The sequence below is a fragment of the Drosophila navojoa genome, chromosome 4 (genome assembly GCF_054131105.1).
Source record: "Drosophila navojoa isolate 15081-1374.11 chromosome 4, UAZ_NAV_1.0, whole genome shotgun sequence".
NCBI classification, from domain to species: domain Eukaryota; kingdom Metazoa; phylum Arthropoda; class Insecta; order Diptera; family Drosophilidae; genus Drosophila; species Drosophila navojoa.
In genome coordinates, this window is record NC_142892.1 from 4,529,459 (window position 1) to 4,552,054 (window position 22,596).

At 41.5% G+C, this 22,596-nt stretch overlaps 2 protein-coding genes across 11 annotated transcripts in view; both read left to right on the top strand.

Annotated features, from left to right (window-relative positions):
* Svil (Supervillin) overlaps positions 1–22,596 on the top strand; it is a 123,772-nt gene that overhangs the window by 26,398 nt on the left and 74,778 nt on the right. For 9 of the 10 annotated variants that reach the window (XM_089259422.1, XM_089259420.1, XM_089259430.1 and 6 more), the window contains exon 2: positions 7,840–12,037. In XM_089259422.1, coding sequence (XP_089115548.1) covers positions 7,963–12,037 — 4,075 coding nt within the window. In that variant the 5' untranslated portion in view covers positions 7,840–7,962. Of the gene's footprint in view, positions 1–5,658; positions 5,713–7,839; positions 12,038–22,596 lie in introns of those variants that run through there. The other variant, XM_089259421.1, reaches the window with a different exon arrangement.
* LOC149091340 (uncharacterized) lies at positions 12,044–14,303 on the top strand. Its single transcript, XM_089259444.1, has 2 exons — positions 12,044–12,763; positions 12,803–14,303. Exons 1-2 carry the CDS (start codon positions 12,457–12,459, stop codon positions 13,711–13,713), a joined length of 1,218 nt encoding a protein of 405 aa, XP_089115570.1. The 5' UTR covers positions 12,044–12,456; the 3' UTR covers positions 13,714–14,303.

A 22,596-nucleotide genomic window follows, 5' to 3' on the forward strand; every position in this document is an offset into this window, starting at 1 on the left:
AGCACAGCCCAAAATGTAGAACACCTGTCAGACGTGCCGCAAATACATTGAGCAGCTGCGGCGACAAGCACTCAGGCAGGTAGGGGGTAGCGGGTAATGCACACAACAGCAAGCGCCACACGTGTTCAATTTATTTTTCACAGTTTGTTGGCCAACTGTGAAGATTGTAGCAGTCGCTGGGGCTAGTTGTGCATCCAGATCGACATCTGCATTTGCCATAATTTCTACTTGCATTTCCATGCACGCTGTCCAATTACAAGCCTCGATTACAGGATATATGCATATAGGCTGACCATTCAATTATACGGCGTAATAGTTAACTGCTTCCGGATATACAAAGCGTTTGCTTCCGTTCAATTTGTGCGTTGTTGTTATTAACTTCTATGACTTGCTGCCGTCTTAGCCCAGTTTGTAGCTGCAACAGGCTTAAAGTCAATGAAGATCTATTATATTTTAAATATACATATAGCATGTGCTGTGTTCCTATGAATCAGTTGATAGACATTTCTACTATTTCAAATGAGGTGAGAAGCTAGCTGAATATGTATATTAACTTTGGCATATACCTCTCTATGTATATGTCTATATATACCTGTATATCTATAAACAAATTTTGAAAATTTGCTCATCCCAAGTGTTGCCTGGCTGCCAAAAAAAAAAAAAACTTTTTCGCAATCTTTTCGAATTGCTTTCAGTTTGAAAATTCAAATACAAACAAAAGCTGAAAATTTGGTTAAAATAAACATGAATTTAAAATAAGGAAAAAATAATGAACTAAACAAAAGTATATTATATACATATACATATATGTATATATATGAGATATGGCTATGGTATATATGCTAAATGTATTATTCAAGCTATATACTATGCAACGGTATACAACTTCTGGTTTATTTATTGTATTTAGCACAATATAAACAAGTGCATGTGAACTTTTCTTTTTTTGGGCCATGGTAAATACTATAAAATTACGGAAATTTCGAGACTCAAACGATAAACGCACGTTTCACACAATTTGCGTGAGGCTGTGGTTGTTTATTTTTTTTATTTTAGTTGAGGAATAATCTCTTAACAAATTTGTTTTTGTGTATATAATATTTTGAAGCAATTACATTAAAAAAAAAGGAAAAAAAAAACAGTATACGAGTAATTGATTCCGGTTAAACGAGGCATTTACTTTGAGTTGGGTCAAGGTCTACTCGGAGATTGAAATAATGAAAGTATTGAAAGCGTGTGTATAGAGTTTTTAGACCTTTAACATTTTCGTTTTTAGCATAATATCTTCCTATATTAATATATATACATACATATATAAAAGCTCTGTTATAAAAGTATTGAATTTTAACAATTTTTATACATATGTTTCTACTCAAAAATTATATCAAGACATATGTTTACACTTGAAGAAAATTAAATGAAAAAGAAAAAGAAAGCCCCACTGAAAATGACGAAATTAGAAATAGACAAAAACAAGTGGAATTTGTTATGGAACGCGATGTGGTCAGCGTCTGGCAATGTTTTTTTCATTTGATGAAGCAGGCGTCAAGCAGCTCGATACGCCGACTGCTAATAATGCATTTGAGATGCTACAAGTTGCATTAAGTCAACAGCGATATCAACAACAACAACAATAATAACAACAACAACAACATTTGGTTCTTTGCCATGCATAATTCATACTAATTTGAGAGACCTCAACTGCTGTTAGGGTCAATGACAGAGCCTCTGGGAGCGCTAAAGTTGGTCAGCTGGAAAAAAGGAGTCGCGTCAGCGGAAAAGCAGGAAAAGCTAGAATAAATGAAAATCGTTTATTTATGCACAGCACGTGTTGCATGCAACAACTTGTGGCAACAGCCAACCCCCATATCCAACGACGGGTGGCAGCAGGAAATAACATATTAGATCTTCTAACAAATTTCTTAATTATGCAACTTTAGTTGCGTTTCAAATATTTTGATAGCATTTTTTGGGGGAGGTTTTGAGTTGAGCGTGAAAACTTTGGGTTTACGACTGACTATTGCTTCATTTTAAAAACATTTTTTACTTTTTAGCTTAGGAAAAAAACTAATCAACGGAGCGATCATTTAGTTTCTATAAAATTACATATTTACCATTTTAACTGAATGAACTTAACTGTTTGGCATTTATATATGTATATACATACATACAGACATACATGTATGATGTTTGTCCGAACTATTTGAAATCAGAAACTCTCATCGCTTTCATTTTCGTCTGCGCGGGCCAATGAACTTGATAGCCGCCAAAAAAAAAGTTGTGTACGAAAAAAGGCAGCCAAACATGTTAAAAGAAGAAAAAAAAACATATATATATATATATATATTTGACACGCATCTCAATAGAGAGCTAGACAGAGAGAGGGCGCAATAGAGAGTGAGAGAGTGTCAGATGCTCAGCGATGGGGCAGGGCTGTTGCAGTTGGCCTATTGGTTTTCATACACAAATTGAATTTGTTTTTTTTTTTTCTACTTCAACTTTCACTGGGCGTCATTAATTTTTGCCCGCCAGAGGGCGCTGCTAATGAAATAATCAACATGTTTGTAATACTAGACGCACGCACACATAAACACACTGACAGAGATAGACAGACAGATGGGGGGACAGACGGGGAAACACACACCACACACATTGACACACTCACATACTGACACACACACTCACACGCATATATACATATGCAGAGAGCTAGAGCCAACTCTATCTCAATCAACACACAGCCAGACGCAAGTAGCTTCACACTCAAACACGCACACACACTCTCATATATCTCAATATCTCCCCACACACACATGCACACATGCACAACAATCATTTCGAGATCTTCACATAAATCGATTTTTAATTGCCCCGCACAAAATGTGCGTTGGGCCGTGTGGCTTTTGCCCAGCAAACAAGCTAGCTGCAGAGGAGTCAGGTGTCGATGCTGGTTTCCATTTAAATATGATATAGAAAATTATAGGTCGACTAATTTGTAGCATTTATATTATATATTTATATATATGTGAATATAACAAAAAGGAGAAAAAAAAAATTAAAATAAATAAACATTTGCATAATTACGCAAACGTGTTGAAAACTTTGGTAGAAAACTTATGATATGTGATATGATGCGATGGCCAAAACAAATGTGGGAATATTTCCTAATCAAAATCACAGCAAGTGTGTGTGAGAGAGAGGGGTAGAGTGAGAGTGAGAGAGACAGCTGTTGCAGTCAATTTATATGATAAATGAATACCGTGTGACTTTATTTTAAGCATAATTAGCAACAAAACAACAATGTGCCAAAAGAGGAAGATAAAAACGAATGTGTTATATAGCAAAAGAATATACAGCTTGAAGCGTAAAGTTGGGCAACTATATATAAAATAGACACTTAAAGCTGAAAACTTCAAAATGAAATTTAGTGGGAATTTTTTAAAACTTAAAAAATAAAATTTAGTAGAAATTTTTGTTATTCTTTCTGCTAAATAAATCTTAAAAAAAAAAAATGAAGCTTTGAACAGCTCAATCAATATATAGTATATATATTATATAAGTATATGTATATGTATTTCCTATTAAAAATCATAACTAATATACTCCATTTGCCAGCGAAATTTCTCGCTCAGGCAGAATAAGGTAAAAGTCATTAAACTTTTATTCAAATTGCCTTCGATAAATAAATATAAATTATTTGGCAGCAAATGCGTCGCAGTTGCAGTTCATTTACTTTCCAAAAGAACAGCTGCAAAAGCGTTTGCGATTTTAATTAAAAACCGAATTATTTTTACGTTTTAATTAGTTTTATTGCTTATGGCTGATTGGAGCTTGGTGTTTGTCGATTTTCGATTGTTGAGGATTGTGAGAATTGCAGCTACTTAAATTTACTCAGATGCCCACTGACCCATATTGTAGCTTTACTTCGGCTAAACAGTCGAACAAAAAGCGCGTTAAAGTGTTCTAGCAGTGCACGACTGGGAGATATCCTAAACAGCTGTTGCTCTGGGGTGAGCAAACAAAATAAATAGGTCTTACGATAACTAGGGGTGATTGCCTTTAATTGATTACCATTAAGTGAACTTAAAAAATTAAGAATCAGTTGGAAACAAACTCGATTATGACATAATTGATCGATTAATATACCTCAGTCTCTAGGAATATGTGGTATATATCAATAGTAATCGATTCCAGGAAAATGTTTAATGACTTATCACACGATCACTCGACTTTCTCTCTCTCTCTCTCTCTCTCTCTCTCTCTCTCTCTCTCTCTCTCTCTCTCTCTCTCTCCCTCTCTCTGCCTACCTTCTACCTGTTACAAAAATCTACATACACCCATACATACCCTGCTTAACCACTTCGAATATATCTACAGTAGACCAAATGCTATATATAGAAAGCTAGTGTAGATCTCTGTATATATATTTAGATTGGAATGGTACTTTTACTTTTAGACAGCGCAAATATCTTCCGCATTACAAACGCACTTCGTTCCATTTGTTTTGTTGTTAGTCTGTACAAATATTTTTACTTTGGTTGACAGGCGTGGCGGGGCGACCGAGCAAAGTGTCTAAGTGAATCATTTATTGAAGAATCTGTGGCGCGGGTATGTGGAGCAAGATGCAAAAGATTTCAAGTTGTTCACCTTAGTCGATCTATTTAAAATATCCGAAACATCACTTTTGGGCCACATTTTCAATTTATTTGATGTAAAAAAGTCTTGGCATTAATGATTCTCTTAATGTCAGCTGACACAATTTCAGATCTACTTGGACTTGTCGTCGGGTGGGTGGTTGCTCGCATTGGTGGCTGCAAGAGCAGCATTTCCATTCGAATTGCCTTAAATTGTGTGTTTTCCATTTCGAGTATTTCTTTTGCGTTAATTAAAAGTCGCTCAGGGACGCGTAACACTTTCGTGGCAGTTCATTGACTTCTATTTAAATGGAAAATCATTTAGATTTTGTTGCTGTTTACCTAATTGAATTGATGAGGCATACTAAAAAAAAAAAGCCCATTACATCGTTGCCATGGCTCCTCTCTCTTCTCTTAAGTGGGGCTCTTTGTTAGGGGCAAGAGTATCATTAAAGAGCTCTGCGATCGACATGATCGATACGAATTCATACAGAGTTTTGAGTTTGTTTGTGATAGCATCAGTTTTATAAACTCTAATGCTTCACTCTTTACGAAAGACAAAGACTTGGACCACCGATTGCCATGATTTTAATTTCTTTGTCTAATGATCAGTTCAAGTTCTTCAGTTTTTTGAAGGAAAAGAGAAGATCTTTAAACAAAACACTCATTCACAGTTTTTGTTTGTTTGTCCTAACATTCTAAATAGAACCCATAGCTCTCTGCCTTCCCAAAAGCTTTACTCTTTCTGTAGGGAAAGAGCTTGATGGAACATATCCACAATCTTTTCTTTTTTGCTACTAACACTCTTTAAGAGCTTTGCCGATCGAGCAATAATTACCAAAATCTCATAAAAAGTTTTTATGTTTGTCCTATCATCCTAATAACCCATGGCTCTCTCTCTTTGCCTACATCACTCTCTTAAGCTCAGTTGCTACGCTCTTTTGGCAAAGGGAAAAGAGCTTGCGATAAAAGCTTTTCGAATGCCGCGATCGCCTCGCGATCTCGTGCCCAAGTTTTCCTGTCCTATCAGTCGAGTGGACGCGTGTCTTCAAACCAGAACGCTTTTCGCAGCGCATTTGTTTATCTATACATATATAGTTTTATATATATTTGTATATTTGTATAATCTTGTTTAAATCGCGCGTAAATTTTGTGCTTTTCCACTTGAAATTTCACATCTCTGTTGAGTTTCCAATCAGATTTTGGCATTTCAATTGGAAAACAATTTGCAGGCATTTTTTATGTGTGCAATTTCTGCGTGCTTATTTATAGTTAAACGTTAGTTGTATGTGCGTGTGTGTGTGCGTATTTTCTTCTATTGTGCTTTGTTAGCTTGCGCCACAGCCCGCCACAAGCTGCACAGTGCGTATGAGTGATTTGTGCCTTGGCAGATTGCCAAACATTACGCAGCTGCTTTGAATATTTCCATATTCCATTCTCGAGAATCTATCTTCAAACTGAGTCACATAGCCACTGCGCGCTGTTGACTTTTACTATGGCCAGTTTTCACTGTGGACCCCAGTTGCAGTCCATAAATCCATTTGACTGGCTGCCGTAAGGCAGGCGAAACACATGTTGAAATTTTATGATTAAACCAAACATATTAAAATCATAATCTGATCAATATAATTGTCAATTAATAGCTGTCTTAGTCCATGAGTCCATGCTGACTTCTGATTGGAGTTGAATCGTCCGTCGTCTGTTTACTTTTGTGAATTGTTTATTTGTTTTTAATAAGTCCTCGCCGTTGGCAAGTGTTTGGCATTTGTCTGGCTATCTGTCTGTATGTGATAAAAGAACGTCAGCGATTCTTCAGCGGAAATGATGTATCATAACACGAACGTATCCCACGCCCAAAGTCTCGCAGCTTTTTTTTTTCTTTCTCGCCTACTATAAACAAATTTGAAATTGAACAAATAATTAAGCCAAATGAGAATAAAATTGAATTTCACACGCAATTTCGTTTATTTTTGTGTATGATTCGTATGGAAGATATACGCAGAGGAAGATATATGTATATAGAATTTTGAATTATTAAAGATGAAAAATCAAGTCAAGTATATCTAAATATATGCTGAAAAGTATTAATTTATTGCAGTCGACATTTTGACACTAGGGACTTGCAATTTGGTAGCTGTTCAAAAAGCTTTGCAAATTTTCAGATTTTTTCTTTTCCATCAATTATTTGATTACTCATGAATGTCAAGCTCTATGGCATTCAAAGTAGTTCCTATTACAAATATTTAAGATATTTCTGCAAAAGACAAATTTAAATTTGACAAAAGAAAATCTATTATGAATGAAAGATTTACATATAGTTTCAAGATTCCTTACTCCCATAGTAGCTAACAGTTACTACTACAAATATATAGTTTATTTTTAAAGCTTATCTCAAATTTATCTATTAGTTTGCCATACAACTTGAGATTAGATTAGAAACCCTTTTGTTTTTCATGCTGGGTTATTAATCAATTTTTATCTATAATTACATATTTTCTATATTTTATGCCATTTTTGTATGGCAACAGCAAAGTTTACCTATCTTGCTTGATAAGACGTGTGTAGATATTAGCATTTGATTATCATCTTTAAGGTTCTCCGAGGCAATTAGTCTCTTATGCTAACTAAATGCTATGATAATGAGCCGTTTCCGCTTGGGAAAGCTTTGTGCATTTTCCGGCTCTAGCGCTGGCGTGGGACGATTGTGGTTATGCTATTTACATAGATGTTCTAGATCGATCGAGTAAATGTGGCAAGCGCTGGCCTCTGAGCCAAGTCAGTGAGAAGTGCAATGAACCTTGGCCGGAGTTATCTTGTGTGGTTTTTCAGGCAAACTTGACGAGAGGCTATTAAAAATGAAACAAGAAACAGCAAAAAGTGCCGAGATGTTGTTGCTTGAATACAGCTTGTATATGTAGATATATATGTATATGTGCATATATGTATATATGTGTATTGTATCCAAGTTTATTTAGTGTTGGTTTCGTCAAAAGCGCGCTTCAACCTCAACTTATCTGCAGCACTTTGAGCCAAGTTAACACATAATGAAATCTTATCTCAGAGCAACAACAATAACAACAATAGCAGCTCTTTGTAGTCAACCTTAAGTGCAAATAAAACAAATGTTTAACTCAAACTTATCTTGATTTTGTCGCCTATAACTAATTTATCTCTCTCTCTCTCCCTCTCTTTCGCTCTCTTGCAGACTGTTCAAACGACTTGGCGTCCCCAGTTGCCCTTGCCCAAAGAGCTCCAGCTGGCCGATGAAGTCAACCACAAGACAGAAGCAGCCGACGAAGCAACATTAGACAACAACAACGAGCTGGAGATGGAGCGACTGCGCCAGCAGCATCAGCAAGGCTTGATCGGCTCTTCCTCGCAGCAGCTGACGAACAAACAGAAATGGTCCTTTGGTCGACTGTTCCGCAAGAAGAAGGACGCCGCGGATGCTGGCAGCGCCAGCTCCAGCGAGGAGGATCGCAAGGCGGGCTTTGTGCCCGCCCAGCGTCAGAGCGCCACGAAACCCAAATCCAAAAGTCAAAGCAAATCGGGCAGGGGAAGCAGAACGCTCAACTTTGATCACATTGTGCATCCGCAGTCACAGTCGCAGTCACAGTTTCAGTCACAGTCACAGTCACACTCCCAGTCACTGTCAAATCATGCAGACAACGAATTCTTTTTGCCCGTGGAAATGCTGCCACCCGAGCCCTACTATCAAAATCAGCCTGGCCTCTGGCCTGGTCGCTCCAGCAACTCCCTGGATCGTCGACTCTATCTAGGCCAGTCGCAGTCGCAGCACTCGCAGCAGCTGCCGGCCGGCAAATCCCGTTCCGCGCAGCGCGGCAAGCAGCCCGGACACTCCAGCGAGGAGGAGATCATTTCACTGAATTCCTCCACCTTCTCCAAATATCGCAGCGACGAGAGCATCCACAGTGGCGGCCAGGCGCTGCACGGTGGCCAGGGCGCCTCCGGCCAGAGTCGTCGGAGTCGCGCCGCGCGCAACGAGCGCTACTACAAGCGTCTGTCGCGCGACGGCGAACTGAGCCATGGCAATGTGCCGCAGCAATTGCAACAGCAGCAGCAACATCTGCAGCAGCAGCAGCAGCAACACCTGCAGCAGCAACATCTACAACAGCAGCAACGCTACAAGACTCAGCCCTTGCCTCTGTCCATCTATCAAGCACCACCCAACACCGCCTCCGCCTCCACCGCCGGCGCCGCCGCCGCCTCCTCCTCCGGCTATGTGCAGTGGCGACCGCTGCAAAACTCTATGCAGAACGATGCGAAGCGCAGCATCAGCTACGACAGTCAAATCCACTTGCAGAATGTGAACGGACGCATGCAGAGCAAGCCGCTGCCGCCGCCGCCACCGCCGCGCGATCCACTGCGGCGCGTGCACGTCGGCTACAGCTCGAGCGATCTGCGGCCCGTCTCGTATGCGTTCGATCAGCGCGGACGCTGCGCCTCCGACGATCGCATGTGGCAGCCGACGCAGTCGCACTATCAGTCCGTGCACTCGCTCAACTCGGCTCAGGGCAGCTCGATAGCCAGCGCGCCGACGCAGTCGCAGTCGCAGCACCGTCGCTTCATCACGCGGGCAGAGCGCAATGCGATGCCCGGCAAGAAGTCGCTGCCGAATGGCATTGATTTCCATTATGTGGCGGATGCAACGCCGCGCTCGCGCAAGCCCATTCATCTGCTGGACAGGGATGTGCGATTGGCCGATCCCCTAGAGCCCGCCTCGAGCGGCGTCCTGCGCACCTCGAAAAGTGGTTTGCCCACGGCCAGCAGCGAGTGCTCGCGCTCCCAGCAGCCGCTGGCCAAGCCGCGTTCCATCTCTAGTTCGCGTTTGAGCGAACTGCGCAGCTATCCCATGCCCATGTACTCCGAGGTGCAGAAGCCCAAGAGATCGGCGCCAGCGCCAGCGGCCGCTCCCTGCCCCTCCGAGCCGAACAGCGTTGTCTGCGGCAGTTTGCACATCAAGCCCAGCGAGCACGGCCGGGAGAACTATGTGGAAATCCAGAACCGGGATGTGCACAAGACCAACTCAATGCCGCACCACTACCAGCGCCGGTCTGGCGAGGATCTGTCCAACAAGTACGATGAGTATGTGGCCGAGAAGCGGGAGCAGCATCAGCAGGCGCCCATCTTTGGCGAGCGTAAGGCCAGTGCGCCAGCCATCGCGCCCATCTACTATCCGCGCAAGAAGCCCGCCAATCTGGAGGAGGCCATCAATGAGCTGGAGGCCATCTACAAGTCGCTGGGCCTGACCGAGCCAATGGAGCCGAAGCCCGAGCCGAAGCCTGAACCCAAGCCGGAGCCGAAGGTGGAACCGAAGCCGCGCATGCCCACGCCGAGTGACTTTGAGAAGTTCGCCCTGGCGCATGCCGACGATTATGACGACGAGGATTCGCCAGCGGGTGAGCCGGATCCGGTGCGCGATGATGTGGCCTATCGGAATCTGCAGCTGGCCAATTTGCAGTATCGCGCCGTGGACAGACAGCCGCCGTTTGGCATACCCGTGGGGCCCATTGTGCCGGCGCCGCAGAGCGACTATCTGCACGTGGAGCCGGTCATTAAGGAGAAGAAGAAGAAGACCGGCTCACCGGACATTGTCAAGGATGATCTGGCGGTGCGTGCACTGCGCAAAGATCCGCCCGGCCCCAAGTCCAGCTTCGTCTATCCCATGCAAAAGAAGCAGCGCGCCACGCGCACCCAATCGGCGAACATCTACAATCTGATCCAGCGGGACGCGGCCAAGCCATCCGGTGGCGATCTGAATAGCTACATTGAGCTGACGCGCAGCATCGAGCGAGCGGGCTCAATGTCCAATCTGCGCGGCGAGGAGGCGAGCGACATACCCGGCACATTGGATCTGCTGCGCAAGCTGAAGGCGCAGGACGAGGAGCTGCAAAGGAAAACGCACATACCCTTCAGGCACCCGAGTCAGGGCGGCGCCATAGCCCAGTTGCCGGAGCGACTGGGCCAACAGCACGAGGAGGAGAAGCAGCCAAAGCAAACGCCGCCAGTGCCGGCGCCGCGAAAGAGCCTTACGCCGGAGCCACTGCTCGATGATGCGTTGAATAAGATAGCGCAGGATGCGCAGGCGAGCAGCATTAAGTTGACGCAGGAGCTGGACGAGCTGCGCAAGGAGGCGCTGATCACAGCGGCTCGGCCCAAGTTGAATGCGGAACAGCAGAAGCTGGAGCAGGAGCTGCAGCAAATCGAGGCCGTCTCCGAGGCGGCCAAGCGCTGTGGCCAGCTGCTGCTCGATACGTTGCCCGACCAAACGGATGGGCCGGACAGCGAGCAGCCCAATCCGCGCAAGCTGCAGAAGGAGGGCAAGCTGATACGCGCCATCGACGAGGTGTCCGAGGCGGCGAACGCTGTGTGCGAAAAGATACTGAAGGACATTGTGACCACCGAGCCACCGGTAGTGGTGCACGAGGCGCTGCAGGTGAAGCAGCGACCCCTCGACCAGCAGCAGCTGGTGATGCCGCACCTGATCAAGAAACTGGATCCCATACAGTCGGACAAGATCGAGGCGATAGCCAAGCGCTGCATGCGCCAGCTGAGCGAACTGGCAACCGAATCGCCGCCAGATTACGACAATCTGCCCGCCTGTAATAAGAAAAGCAGCCAACGCGAACCGGTCCATGCTGACGCCACTCTCATTTGTCCCATTGCAGAGGCCAAGACCGAAGCCCAAACGATCGATGACATCGATCAGATAATGCGGGAGTGCGAGTTGCAAGCGCGACAAACGGGAACTACCAACACCGCCTCGAGCACAGATGATCAGCGCACCAGCAGGACAACGAACACCACCACGTCGAGCACGGATGATCAGCGCACCACAGCGCCCAGCATGAGCAGCGGGAGTGGCAGCAGCGGCATCCATCAAGCGAATACTGTGAGCACCACCGCCTCCTCATTTAGCTCCAGCAGTGACTGCCTGGCCAAGTCTTCGAGTCCCTCGACTGGCAATCGGCCCATGTCCTCGAGTATAACCTCTTTCAATCCGTACTCATCGAGCGATTATATCAAGTCGCAGAGTAGCGATTATCATGCACCCAGCACCGATCCCATTAAGACATTCAGCACCACATCGTACGATGTGCCATCGACGCCGAACGACACCACAATTAGCACCAATACACCGAGCACCACCAACACCAGCACCACCAACAACAACATGAGTGAAAATCGAACCGCCAGCTTTGCAGCATCGCCCACGTCCTCGACCTGCTCGTCGCCGCCGTTGCAGCTGACGCCGGTGGGTGGGGATGTGTGTGGAGCACGCTCCTCTTCGCCCTCGCAGTACAACTCGAGCGAGGAGCTGGCCGCCATATTTGGCATTGAGGAGAAGCCATCGAAGCAGCTACGTCGGAAGCAGCTAACAGGTAAAGGCGTTGACCCCGCCCAGCAGCAACCAGATCACGCCCCAGCCAATGCCAATGCCAATGCCAATGCCAATGATAATGATAATGCCAATGAGAGCTGCTCCTCTGATGCCGCTACTAATCCCCGCTGTGCGCTCGTCCAAGCTATTGCCACTAATCCAGTTTTGAATGTTGACCCCGAACTAGATGTTAATCACCCATCCACATCCACAAACACATTCACTAATTGTAGTAGTCATAGTTATAAGTTAGCCACCATACCGGAACTGGAACTGGAACTGGAACTGGAGCTGGATCAGGAGCAGAGAAAGACAGAGGCAGAGCCAAAGACCGAGCTGAAGCTCTCTCCCAATTTCAATCGCATCTATGCCAGCAAAGTGAGCATAGTTGTGGATAAGCCGGAGCTGGAACCAGCTCCAATGCCCGCTTTGACCCAGTTCGATTCGTTGAGTTCACTGGAGGAGACATCTTCCAATCCAGACTCTGGCAATGCTAGCCTCGCTGACTATCCACTAAGCACAGCCCAGGCGAATGCCTCAATTGAACTGCAGACAACATTCAACACCCGCTTTGAGGTTAAGGAGCATTACGTATCGGAAGTATCGATAAGTGCTAGCGATAGTGATAGCGATGCGACTAGAAAGGAAGAGGAATTTCCACCTCTGCCCACAGAGGAAGAACTGCTAGAGAGCCTACGAGAAGAGGTTACACTTGACGAAAATGATAGTAAATTGAAAGTTGAAAGCGCTGCAGAAACAGATGCAGAACTTGCCGAAAAGTTAGCCTTAAGCGAAGCAGTTTATGAAATAACGACTGAAACATTTATAAATCCAACTATCGAGTATAAGGCGAATGAAAGTGAACATGACAATACTCAGCCAATAGATGAAAGTGAACTTAATGATACTCTAGAGCAAGAAACTGAATTATTGCTTGACGAATGTCATTTGGATGACAACGAACTTGACGATAGTGATTTAGTAGCTCAAGCACTTGACGAAGCATTCCTTGAAGAAATTGAACTTGAAGAGGAGATTCAAAATGAACTAGTTCCACGTAAAAAGAGCGTTGTTTATGAGACGCCGCAAATAAATTTGAGCATTTCTGAGTTTAAGCTCAATTATGAAACCAAAGCGAACGTAGAGGCAAGCGAGGATATAAATAGAGAGCTCGCTGCTGCTGAAAAGCCATTTGAGGACACTGTAACGGTGAACGAGAAGCAGAGCAGCAGCAGTGACAGTAGTAGCAGCAGCAGCAGCAATAGCGGCAACGACAAGGAGAGCGGCGAGAAGCCAAGCAGCGAAGCCAATGAAATTGCAATTGCGAATACTTTAACACGTAACGGAAACAAGAGCAGTGGCAGAGGCAGCGACAGCGAGAGAGCCAATGAGCGCGCAGCGAATGCTAGTGAGAGCGAGCTTCCGGCCAGGACAGACGAACAGCCGACGACAAGCTCGAAAGCGCTCTCCGTCTTCGGCGAGGTTCGGTCAGTGGGCGTGGGAGCGAGAGCGGGCGCGGGCGCAGACGTTGTCGGCAATGCAACACGAAGCAGTTTGACGACACTCGAGCACGTATTGGTCGCCTGCACCGTGGTCCTGATTACACCAAACGATTTGCTCACATTGTGTCTGATCGTAATTGGTGTGATTATCATTGTGGCAATTGCGCTCACCTGAGCGCCGCACTTGATATCGTTGTCGTAGTTGTTGTTTGCTGTTAATGTTGTAATTATTGAAAATGGTCGAGGGAGGGAGGGATGGACACTTGTTGACAACAACATGAATTGCTTATTGAATATATTTTTGCATTGAACATGTTATGAACGATTATATATATATATTTTGTATAAACAATTTATATAGATGTTATCTTACGAACGTATATAGTAATTGGAACCACTGTGCAAAATTGTTGTGTAAACCACTGTGCAAGCGAAATATGATTTTCGATCAATTAGTTTATATTTTTACCTATATTTATAGCCGAAAAAGTATTTTTTCATTAGAATTATAATTTTAGTTATAGAACTCTTTGCACCACTGTGCAAATGCATTTAATTCCACATCGAAACGAACCAATACTAAAAATTCTTTAACAATATTCAACTTTAATTAATTTTTATTATTAATTTAACTGCAACTTGTGCCAATGATTTTTTTCTTAAATGTTTTTTGCTTTACTTTGTTCTACTTAATTTAATTAATATTGTTATACAACATGAGTTGTTTAAGCACATGAAACGAAAAAAATATTGAATAACATTATATACATAAATAAATAAAAATATATATATTTATATCTTGACTAATCATACAAAATTTCCAAAAATCTTTCTTTGTATATTTTCAGCTCAAAATTTAATATTTTAATTAAGTAAAAGTTGTTTGCTCTAATTTTTCAAATATATATGTTAATTTCATAAAGAAAACAAAAGTGAAAAACAAAAACAAATCGTCGCATAAATATTATTAATAATAAAATGTTATTTAAAACAACTGGAAAACATTCAAAATATTATTTCGTTGCATTTTTATTTGCAGTTTTCGCTGTAGATTTGTTAAAAATTGTGTTTTTTGTTTTTTTTTTTTTTTGTTTTACAATTTATAGACTTTGTTTTATTTATATTTTTATTTATTTTTTTTTTCTCGTTTTTAATATGTATATTATTTCTTCTTTTTGTTTTTTTTTTTGTAGATTTTTATTTTGTAAATTAATTGAAATTGTTGTTGATTATATTTTGTCAGCCATTATTTATTTAGTATTTATTAATTGCTTTTATTAAAGTATTCAATGCTAATTTGCTCCTCTTTCCAGCTCTTCGCTAATTTTGTTTACTAATAAAAAAGAAGCTAAAATGTGCGTGTTTTTTTAATGTTATAGTTGCTGTGTAAAATGCCGCTGCCAAAATCCAGAAATGTTATTGTTGTAATTGATATATTAACCCGTCTTTCATAAGAAAACAACATTGTAAATATTTTTATTTATTTCAGCTGAAGAGAAATATATTCGAATTCAACTAGAAAGCTTTCGCGTAGGTTCGCATCTTAGCTAGATTGCCTCATAAACTTTTTCGAACTGGTTTATGACTTGGCTGTAGTTATGGTTGTTAACTTAGCTAAGAGCTCTTATAAAGATTTTAATGTTAGGTTGAATGGTGTTAATAAGATTATTAATAATTTTATATTATAACTAAATTGTTATTTTTTGTGGATTTTATATATATAGTTTTTTACTCTGATTTTGTTTCTAAATATTGATAAATAGATAAGAGTTGGTAGATCTATGCTTAAATAAGTATTTTAATCTTTAAATACATTTATCTGCAGGACTTATTCCAATACGTTGACCTTCCTGCCATGTTTTTTCGGCTGCTTAGCAGTTGTGTTAATCTTATTTGCTCCGAGCTCTTGACAGCGCCAGACGCAACAACAATAAAAAATCGAAAGTCTTGCTACATAATGTGCACCCACGACTCCTCCTGCTCCCCCATCCTCCTTCCCTATCTCAATTGTTGTTGTTGTTGTTCGACGTCTGTTGAATTGACATAAAAAGGACATTCAACCTGAGGTCGCTAGCGTATGAACCTTTCGGCTTTGTTGCCGTCGTTTGTTGACCCAAAACGCAAAAAGCCAAAACAATTTTTGTTTTTGAAATTGAATGAAAACGAACAAACAACGAAATTATATAAATAAGTATAATGCGATTACGTATTCTCTAATTCAATTTTTTTTGTAAATTGAATTGAAAAACAATTTTGTTTCTTATTTGCTCATCGCTGACCCAATGGAAAGTTCATTCACCTGCTCAGCTGACTAAATAGCAATAAAAATGTCACAGATCTAATTTGTTAAAGTCTCACTTGCCACATGCCACATGCCACATTTCACATGTGCCAACCCTTAACAACGCCTAGTTGGGCCCCTAGACACGACCGCAATCGCCGTCTGCTGTCATAAATAAATTTCCTTGGCAGCGAAAGTCAAGCGTGCCTATTTAAAGTACTTTTTATAGGGTATATGCATGAGTGTTAATCAGGAGTGCCGGGTATATTGTATATATATATATAGTATAGATTATCCAGGGTCTAGATAGTTAGTATTAATAACAATTAAAGGGTATATATAAACAGCAAAAAAATATGAAACATATTCTACTCCAGCCTATTACTACCTACATACATATATACACACATTCATACATGTAAATCATATATATGTTACATATTAGCTGTAACATCTCTCTACAGGGTATATTTTAGCAGGGTGAAATATTAATATTTTATCATAATTGTTATATACAGGGTATATTCCTGCCTGATATCCCCATCACATATGAAATCCCTTCACATATATTTTATTTGCAGTTCTTATTGCCTGACACACACTCACACACTTACACGCTTTCACACTTATTGTGGGCGTGACCAAGTGGGCGTTTTCTGTTAGCTGTAGCACCTAAGAGCGCCTACCTAATTATGCGCTGCAAAATCCTTTTCTCACTGTGTCGCTGGCACGACAGATAATAATTATCGCCGCCAAAGCAGGCGCCATCGTCTGGCAGCGCCTAGATTTGCGACTTTACACATTACTCATACGCCTAGTAAACACATGAACTCTCACTACTATCAAATGCTGTTAAAGCCATGCGGTCAAGTGTGGGTCGACTACTGTTGCGCCCCCCGGCTTGCGGTTTTTGCGGCTGTTCCAGAACTAGGGAACTGACCCCTACTACACAACCCGCCACGCCCCCTCTACAAAAACCTCTTCAATTTGGTTGCACGCCACGCAAAACAATATTTGAAGCTGTTCAATGCGCTGCGGTCGCCGTTGCAAATGAAACTCGTGTAAATAGTTTGGAAGAGAGGAACAGAGAGAGGGAACGTCCAGGACGAGGGAGAGAGAGAGAGAGAGAGAGAGAGATTGCTGGGTTGCCTATTGCGCAGGTACAAACAAAATGCCACTGGCCCTAAAGTCATAGGGTTGCTGAAGCTTTTGTTGTTGCTCTCTCACGCTCTCTCTCTCTCTCTCTCTCTCTCTCCTGATTAGGATCCATTGTTCTGTTATGCTCTTATACTCTGTAGATATTAACCACTCATGTAAAAGATTATTCCTTTCCTTAGAGACGTTTTGTTACACAGTGAAAACATATTTCCAGTTTACATACATTATTTTGACTCCTGCTGCAAGTTACTCTAGGGACGTCTTGGCATATAATATTGACAATAATGTTTTTTTTTTTTTATAATTTCCCTATCTGTAATCACTTATAATTATATTCCAGGGCATTAGCTAGTCAATCATTTAAAACTCGCTCACATTGTTTGCCTTTGTTTTGTGCTCACGGCGAATTTGCAGGCGCTTAAAAAGGAGCATAGAGAGCAAGAGAAAACAGCTTTAGTACAGCATTGCCAGCTTCCAAAATTATATAAAGACGAAGGCAGCGTAATAATAGCTTTTTAGTCTTTATAAAATTCCATTAAAATAATAAAAAAAATAAGAATACTTAATAATATATATATTGTAGTAAAATATGCTCACTTTTAAGCATCTCTAATGTTCACCCGCAACTTTTTCGCTGAGTGCATAACGTATGCAGAGCGAAGGAGTTTTAGAGCGAGCTTTGCCCAATTCGCCGTCGATTTCAAGCTGGATAAATAGCAAAGCTGAAGAAAAAAACCGGCTAGAAAATCAGCTGTTGCCTTTGCTCCTACGCGCTGAGCGTGTTTGCTCAGCTCTGGGTGTTGTCTGTGCTTTTTTTCGGTTTGTTGTTTTGTTGTTGGCTGCAGTACGAATCTGGCCTCCATCCAAGCCACATCTCGGCTCGACAAAGTGCGCACGGACACACACGCGTGTCGGCTCGCTGCGATTGGCAAAAAGTTGGCGTAAAATACAAAAAATATATACATATATACATATATGAAGAATAAAAAAATAAAATATAAACAAACAAAATATTTTGAGGAGCAGTAGAAAAGCGGAGAGCGACAAGTGCAAAAAGGTGCGTCTAAGTGCTTGTGCTGAGCAGTGTATATAGTCATAATAAGTGTAAATATTTAAGCGAGGGTGGTCTGAGTAAGTTATGCTTAATTAAAGTGAAGCTTAAAAAAAGTAGGCGAGCCTAATTGGAAGTTATAGCCGAAGATGGACAAAGAAACTAATGTAGGAATTGTAGTAAAATAAGCGAGGGCTGTTTGAGAACTGTGTGTGTAAATCATTAAAGTGAGCCTTAGGCTTATGTGAAATATGAAATATAGAAAAATATAAACTTAAATAGAGACAATATATAGACAATAAAGTTTAACAAAATGAGAACTCAAGCTCACAAACTCTGCAAACTACCCTCGCATATATATACATACATATATAGCCATTATAGGCAATTTTGCACAAGTGTAAATAAAACGCTCTAAGTTCGACGATGACAAAAGCTTATAGAGGGTATATATCTATGTATATATAGTTTATATAAGCTTATGACCAACTTCTTTTTGGCTTTTTGGCCCTGTTGGCCAAATATTTAGTTTTGGCTTCCGGCCTGCGCTATGGCAAATACAATTTATTTTCGTATTCTTGTTGTTGTTGTTCTTTCTGAGCTAATCTTTCTTGCAATTCATTTCACTTAAGTGGCGTTTAAGTGCGGCGCCACGCCTACAGCCAGTCCACCGCCCATTGTTTGTTGTTGTCCAAGTTGAACGCACCTTTAACAATCAAACGCACTTCTGCCAACTTTCCTCTCCTCCGTGTCCTGCTGCACTTTGCTGCTTCTGCTGCTGTCGTCGTCGTCTCGTTCTGAGTTCTTCAGTTTTTTGTTTTGTTGTTCGTCCTCTTCTTCATCTTTTTCTTCTTATTCAGCTTGGCAGTTGTTATTGTTTTTGTTTTCGTATTTTGCCGTATTTACATTCACTTGAATTTCTAGTGGTTTTTCGGTAGTTTCGCCGTCATTGTCTGGCCTAGGTTGATGTACTGTGGGGGAGGAGGGGCTCTGGTAGGCGCAGAGCGGAGCATCACCTGTCTGGGGTTTACATTGGAAAGTAAATAAAATGCATGCGAAATGAACTTGAGTTCAGTTCAGTTCAGTTCTCGGAATAAGTTCACCCGAATATGTTCGCTAGCTACTCAATTATTTATTGCTTTCAAATTTGTTCTGCGTGAATAAGTTTTGCAGCTGAAATTGAGTTTGTGTGGTTCATGTTATTGCTAGGTGGGTCCTATCTGTGTCCCACTTAAAGCTGACTAAACTTTTAGTAAACATTTGTTCTACTACAAGTTGAGAAATAGAGATTGTCCATGAAAGACATTAAATAATTAAAGTAGAGTCTAAAACTTTGTAGACTACCCTCGAATTTCGACATTTTAGCTATTTGAAAAGATGACAAACTCGAATCAAAAGCAAAGAGAGCACAAATATGATATGCACATAGTTTTTATCCTAACTCTAAAACTTTTCAGTCGCCCCTCGAATGCTGGGGTTGTGGCATATACAAGGTCTGTCTGTAAAGTTAAAAACTAGAGAAACATCTAAAACTAGTTATTTGGAAAACTTTTTGTCGAAAACTTTTCAGACCACCCGCGTGAATCTGTAATTCTTGCTCTTTCTCTCTGTCTCGTTTATCTTAATTCAATATTTGTTGCAAAATGCGATTAACTTGTTCCAACATTCAGTTGCGAATCCATTCTGACAGCAACAAGCCACCCTCCTCCCATCCTCTCCCCTTTTATCCCTTGCTTCACCTGAACACCCACGCAACCTTTTATACAGTTTACCTGTAGCTCAATTTTTGGTTTATATTTCTCGGCGTATCCTTCGGATACGTGAGTGATTCAACACAATTATGTTTCACAAGCCTCTCACCTCTTGCTCACTGTCTGTCCGCTTCTGCCAGCGCATTGCCTTTTAACCGTATTATAACGGCTTTATGCACGTATACACGAAATAACAGTTAAAGTATTTCAACATACATTTGGATATAAACGAAAATTGCCAACTGATTGTTTGGTCTCTGTCTCTGCCTGCATCATTAACGATCAAGGGGCATGAGAGAGTGTGGGAGTGAGGGACAGAGAGGGAGAGACTGAGAGAGAGCAGAGGCAGTAAATACGCCCGACTGACGGACTGCCTGATTGACTGACTGCAAGCTGGGCACAAGACAAACTGACAGCAAACGCTGTTTGCATTTAAATACCCTGTAAGAGTTGAGTGAGCAATAGTCAAGGGGCAATGCAGAGTGAATATGTATTTAGTTACAGGGTATCTAAAGAGTGTGGTCAAGCGATTCAACTCAAATTAAACTATTAAATATGGTGTATATCCGTATCCTTCTTTGCATTTAATTAATGTCCATTTCCACAGTATTCCATATTCGTTCAACAGTTATTTTTCATAATTTTTCAATATTCCTTTTGCTTTGGTTTTCTGACTGCAGCACGTACGTAGGCTGCAGTCGCAGTCGGCGTCGCTGTCGACGTTTTGTTTGTGGGCTTTTTTCTCTTCTATTCGACAGTGTGCAAAATCCTAAGAATACCCTGAAGATTAGTGTGATTGATGCTTTAAGCGCACCTGCAGCCTGCCAAATTGGAACTTATCATGCTGTTCATGTAGTAGGCCAACGGTTTAAATTTGACATTTGACAAAAATATTTTGTGTTTCAATCAAATTTCTTTTAGCCCCGGTAATTGTTGAACGTTTCTTGTTGTATTGCCGCACACACCCAAACAAACATAAATACATAAAAAAATATAAACACATACACACGCACGCCCACCTACACACACGTGCAGGCCTGCAAGCTCATCAGGGAAGTCTTACCACACACTTTTCAATTTGCGCTTAATTTGTATGAAATCCAAGTCCACGTCCAAGGACGAAGAAATCATTTCAGTCCTGTTGAGAGAATTTCTACTGAGGTAAGCACACACACACACTCACGCACAGTCAGCCAGTGCCTGAGCAGAGCATAAAGAAACTGAAAAAATCTACATAATCACCCGTTGCTGCCCGCTGGCTGACGCTTGCTTTAATGACAAAAAAAAAGTTGAAATATCCCTAAGGGATCTAGCGATTGAGTGTGCTTAATTTAGGGAAATTTTAAGTAGCTTTTGAGTGCTCTTTATTGTTGGATCTCATAGTTTAACAGAGCAAATGATATGCATATTCAACACGCCCACATGCGTGTGGTGAGTTTTAACTCTTTAGTCCAAGCACTTTTACTCCACCCCACCCTCTGCCTCCTGGTTCAGCTTTCGAGTGACGTGACGAGCTTTGATGTTAGTTTTTGCTAGTTATTTTTTTCGCAGCGCGCATTTTTTCATACTATTTAGTTGTTTTGCTTAGCTTTTCTATTTTTTTGCGTTCGCATTTGCCTTATCGCCGCTGCTTTAATTAATTAGCTAAATTTGTTTGCCGCTTGCAAAGGTAGCACGTGCCGTGCGTTCATTAAAGGCTTCAAATTTGATTTGTTTCATTTGCAGTGACACTTTTAAGTGACAGTTTGTGTTGAGACTTAATTTATTTACCTGCGTGAGCAGACACAAACACACAATATGTTTCTAATTTGTAATCTTACTTATTTTACGGGTTTCTCTTCTTTCTTTTGCAGGTGAGTCATGACATAAACATAATTGTTTGAGCGGATTTTTGGGTGAGTTGGAGATGCACGCGGCGCAGCTTTAACGAGGGTAATATAAAATTACTATTTACATACATAATTAAACTTTCAATAATTATAAAACAATTCCAATTGAGCAATTGAGTCGCTCTCTCTCTCCCTGTCTATATCTATCCCTTTCTAGTTCAGTCTATGCTCTGAAAAGCATCTTTCAAGTGTTATTCTGTTGCTGCGCTGCCGGCGTCGCTGTCTGCGTCGCTCAGTGCTCTTCGCCTGCGCAAAAGTTTATGGGAATGCAGTTTTTATATCCTACACAATAAATATTTGAGCGTATGCATGTGTGTGTGCGTGAGCGTGTGTGCTTTTGCACTTATATCTGCCACGCGCCTTGTTTATGTTTATCTTAGGAACTTGCATTCCAAATTTCAGTTAAGTTAGGTAAATACAAGTATTTGTTGTCTGTCTGTCTGAATAGCATTGAACTTGTTGAGTGTTGTTGCTGCTGCTCTGCGAACTGAACTGGTTGGCGGCAGAACTGCTTGGCATTTAGAGCAAACGTGAAACTTGAAAACGGTGCATAAAGCAATTTTCTATGGCACTTCACATTTCCTCGCTTTTTCCATCATCTATCGGACCAATCATCCATCCATCCATCTATCCATCCATCGAGCCATTGGTGCATTGAATTGCATCTAACGGCACCTGCATTGCCAACCACCTTATTAGCACTAGCATCCAGTCTGTCATCTATATATGTGTGTACATATGTATGTATGTATGTACATATGTGTGTGTATGTATATTGTGACAGCTTCAATTCAGCAAATTGCGCTGCACAAAGACAAAGCTCACATGAACTCAAATGAAAATACTGATTTCTAACATTCTTTCGCTCAATCTGACAATTTCCGTTCTCCCCCTCATTAACCGCCTCTCTCTTATGCTTTCTCATGAC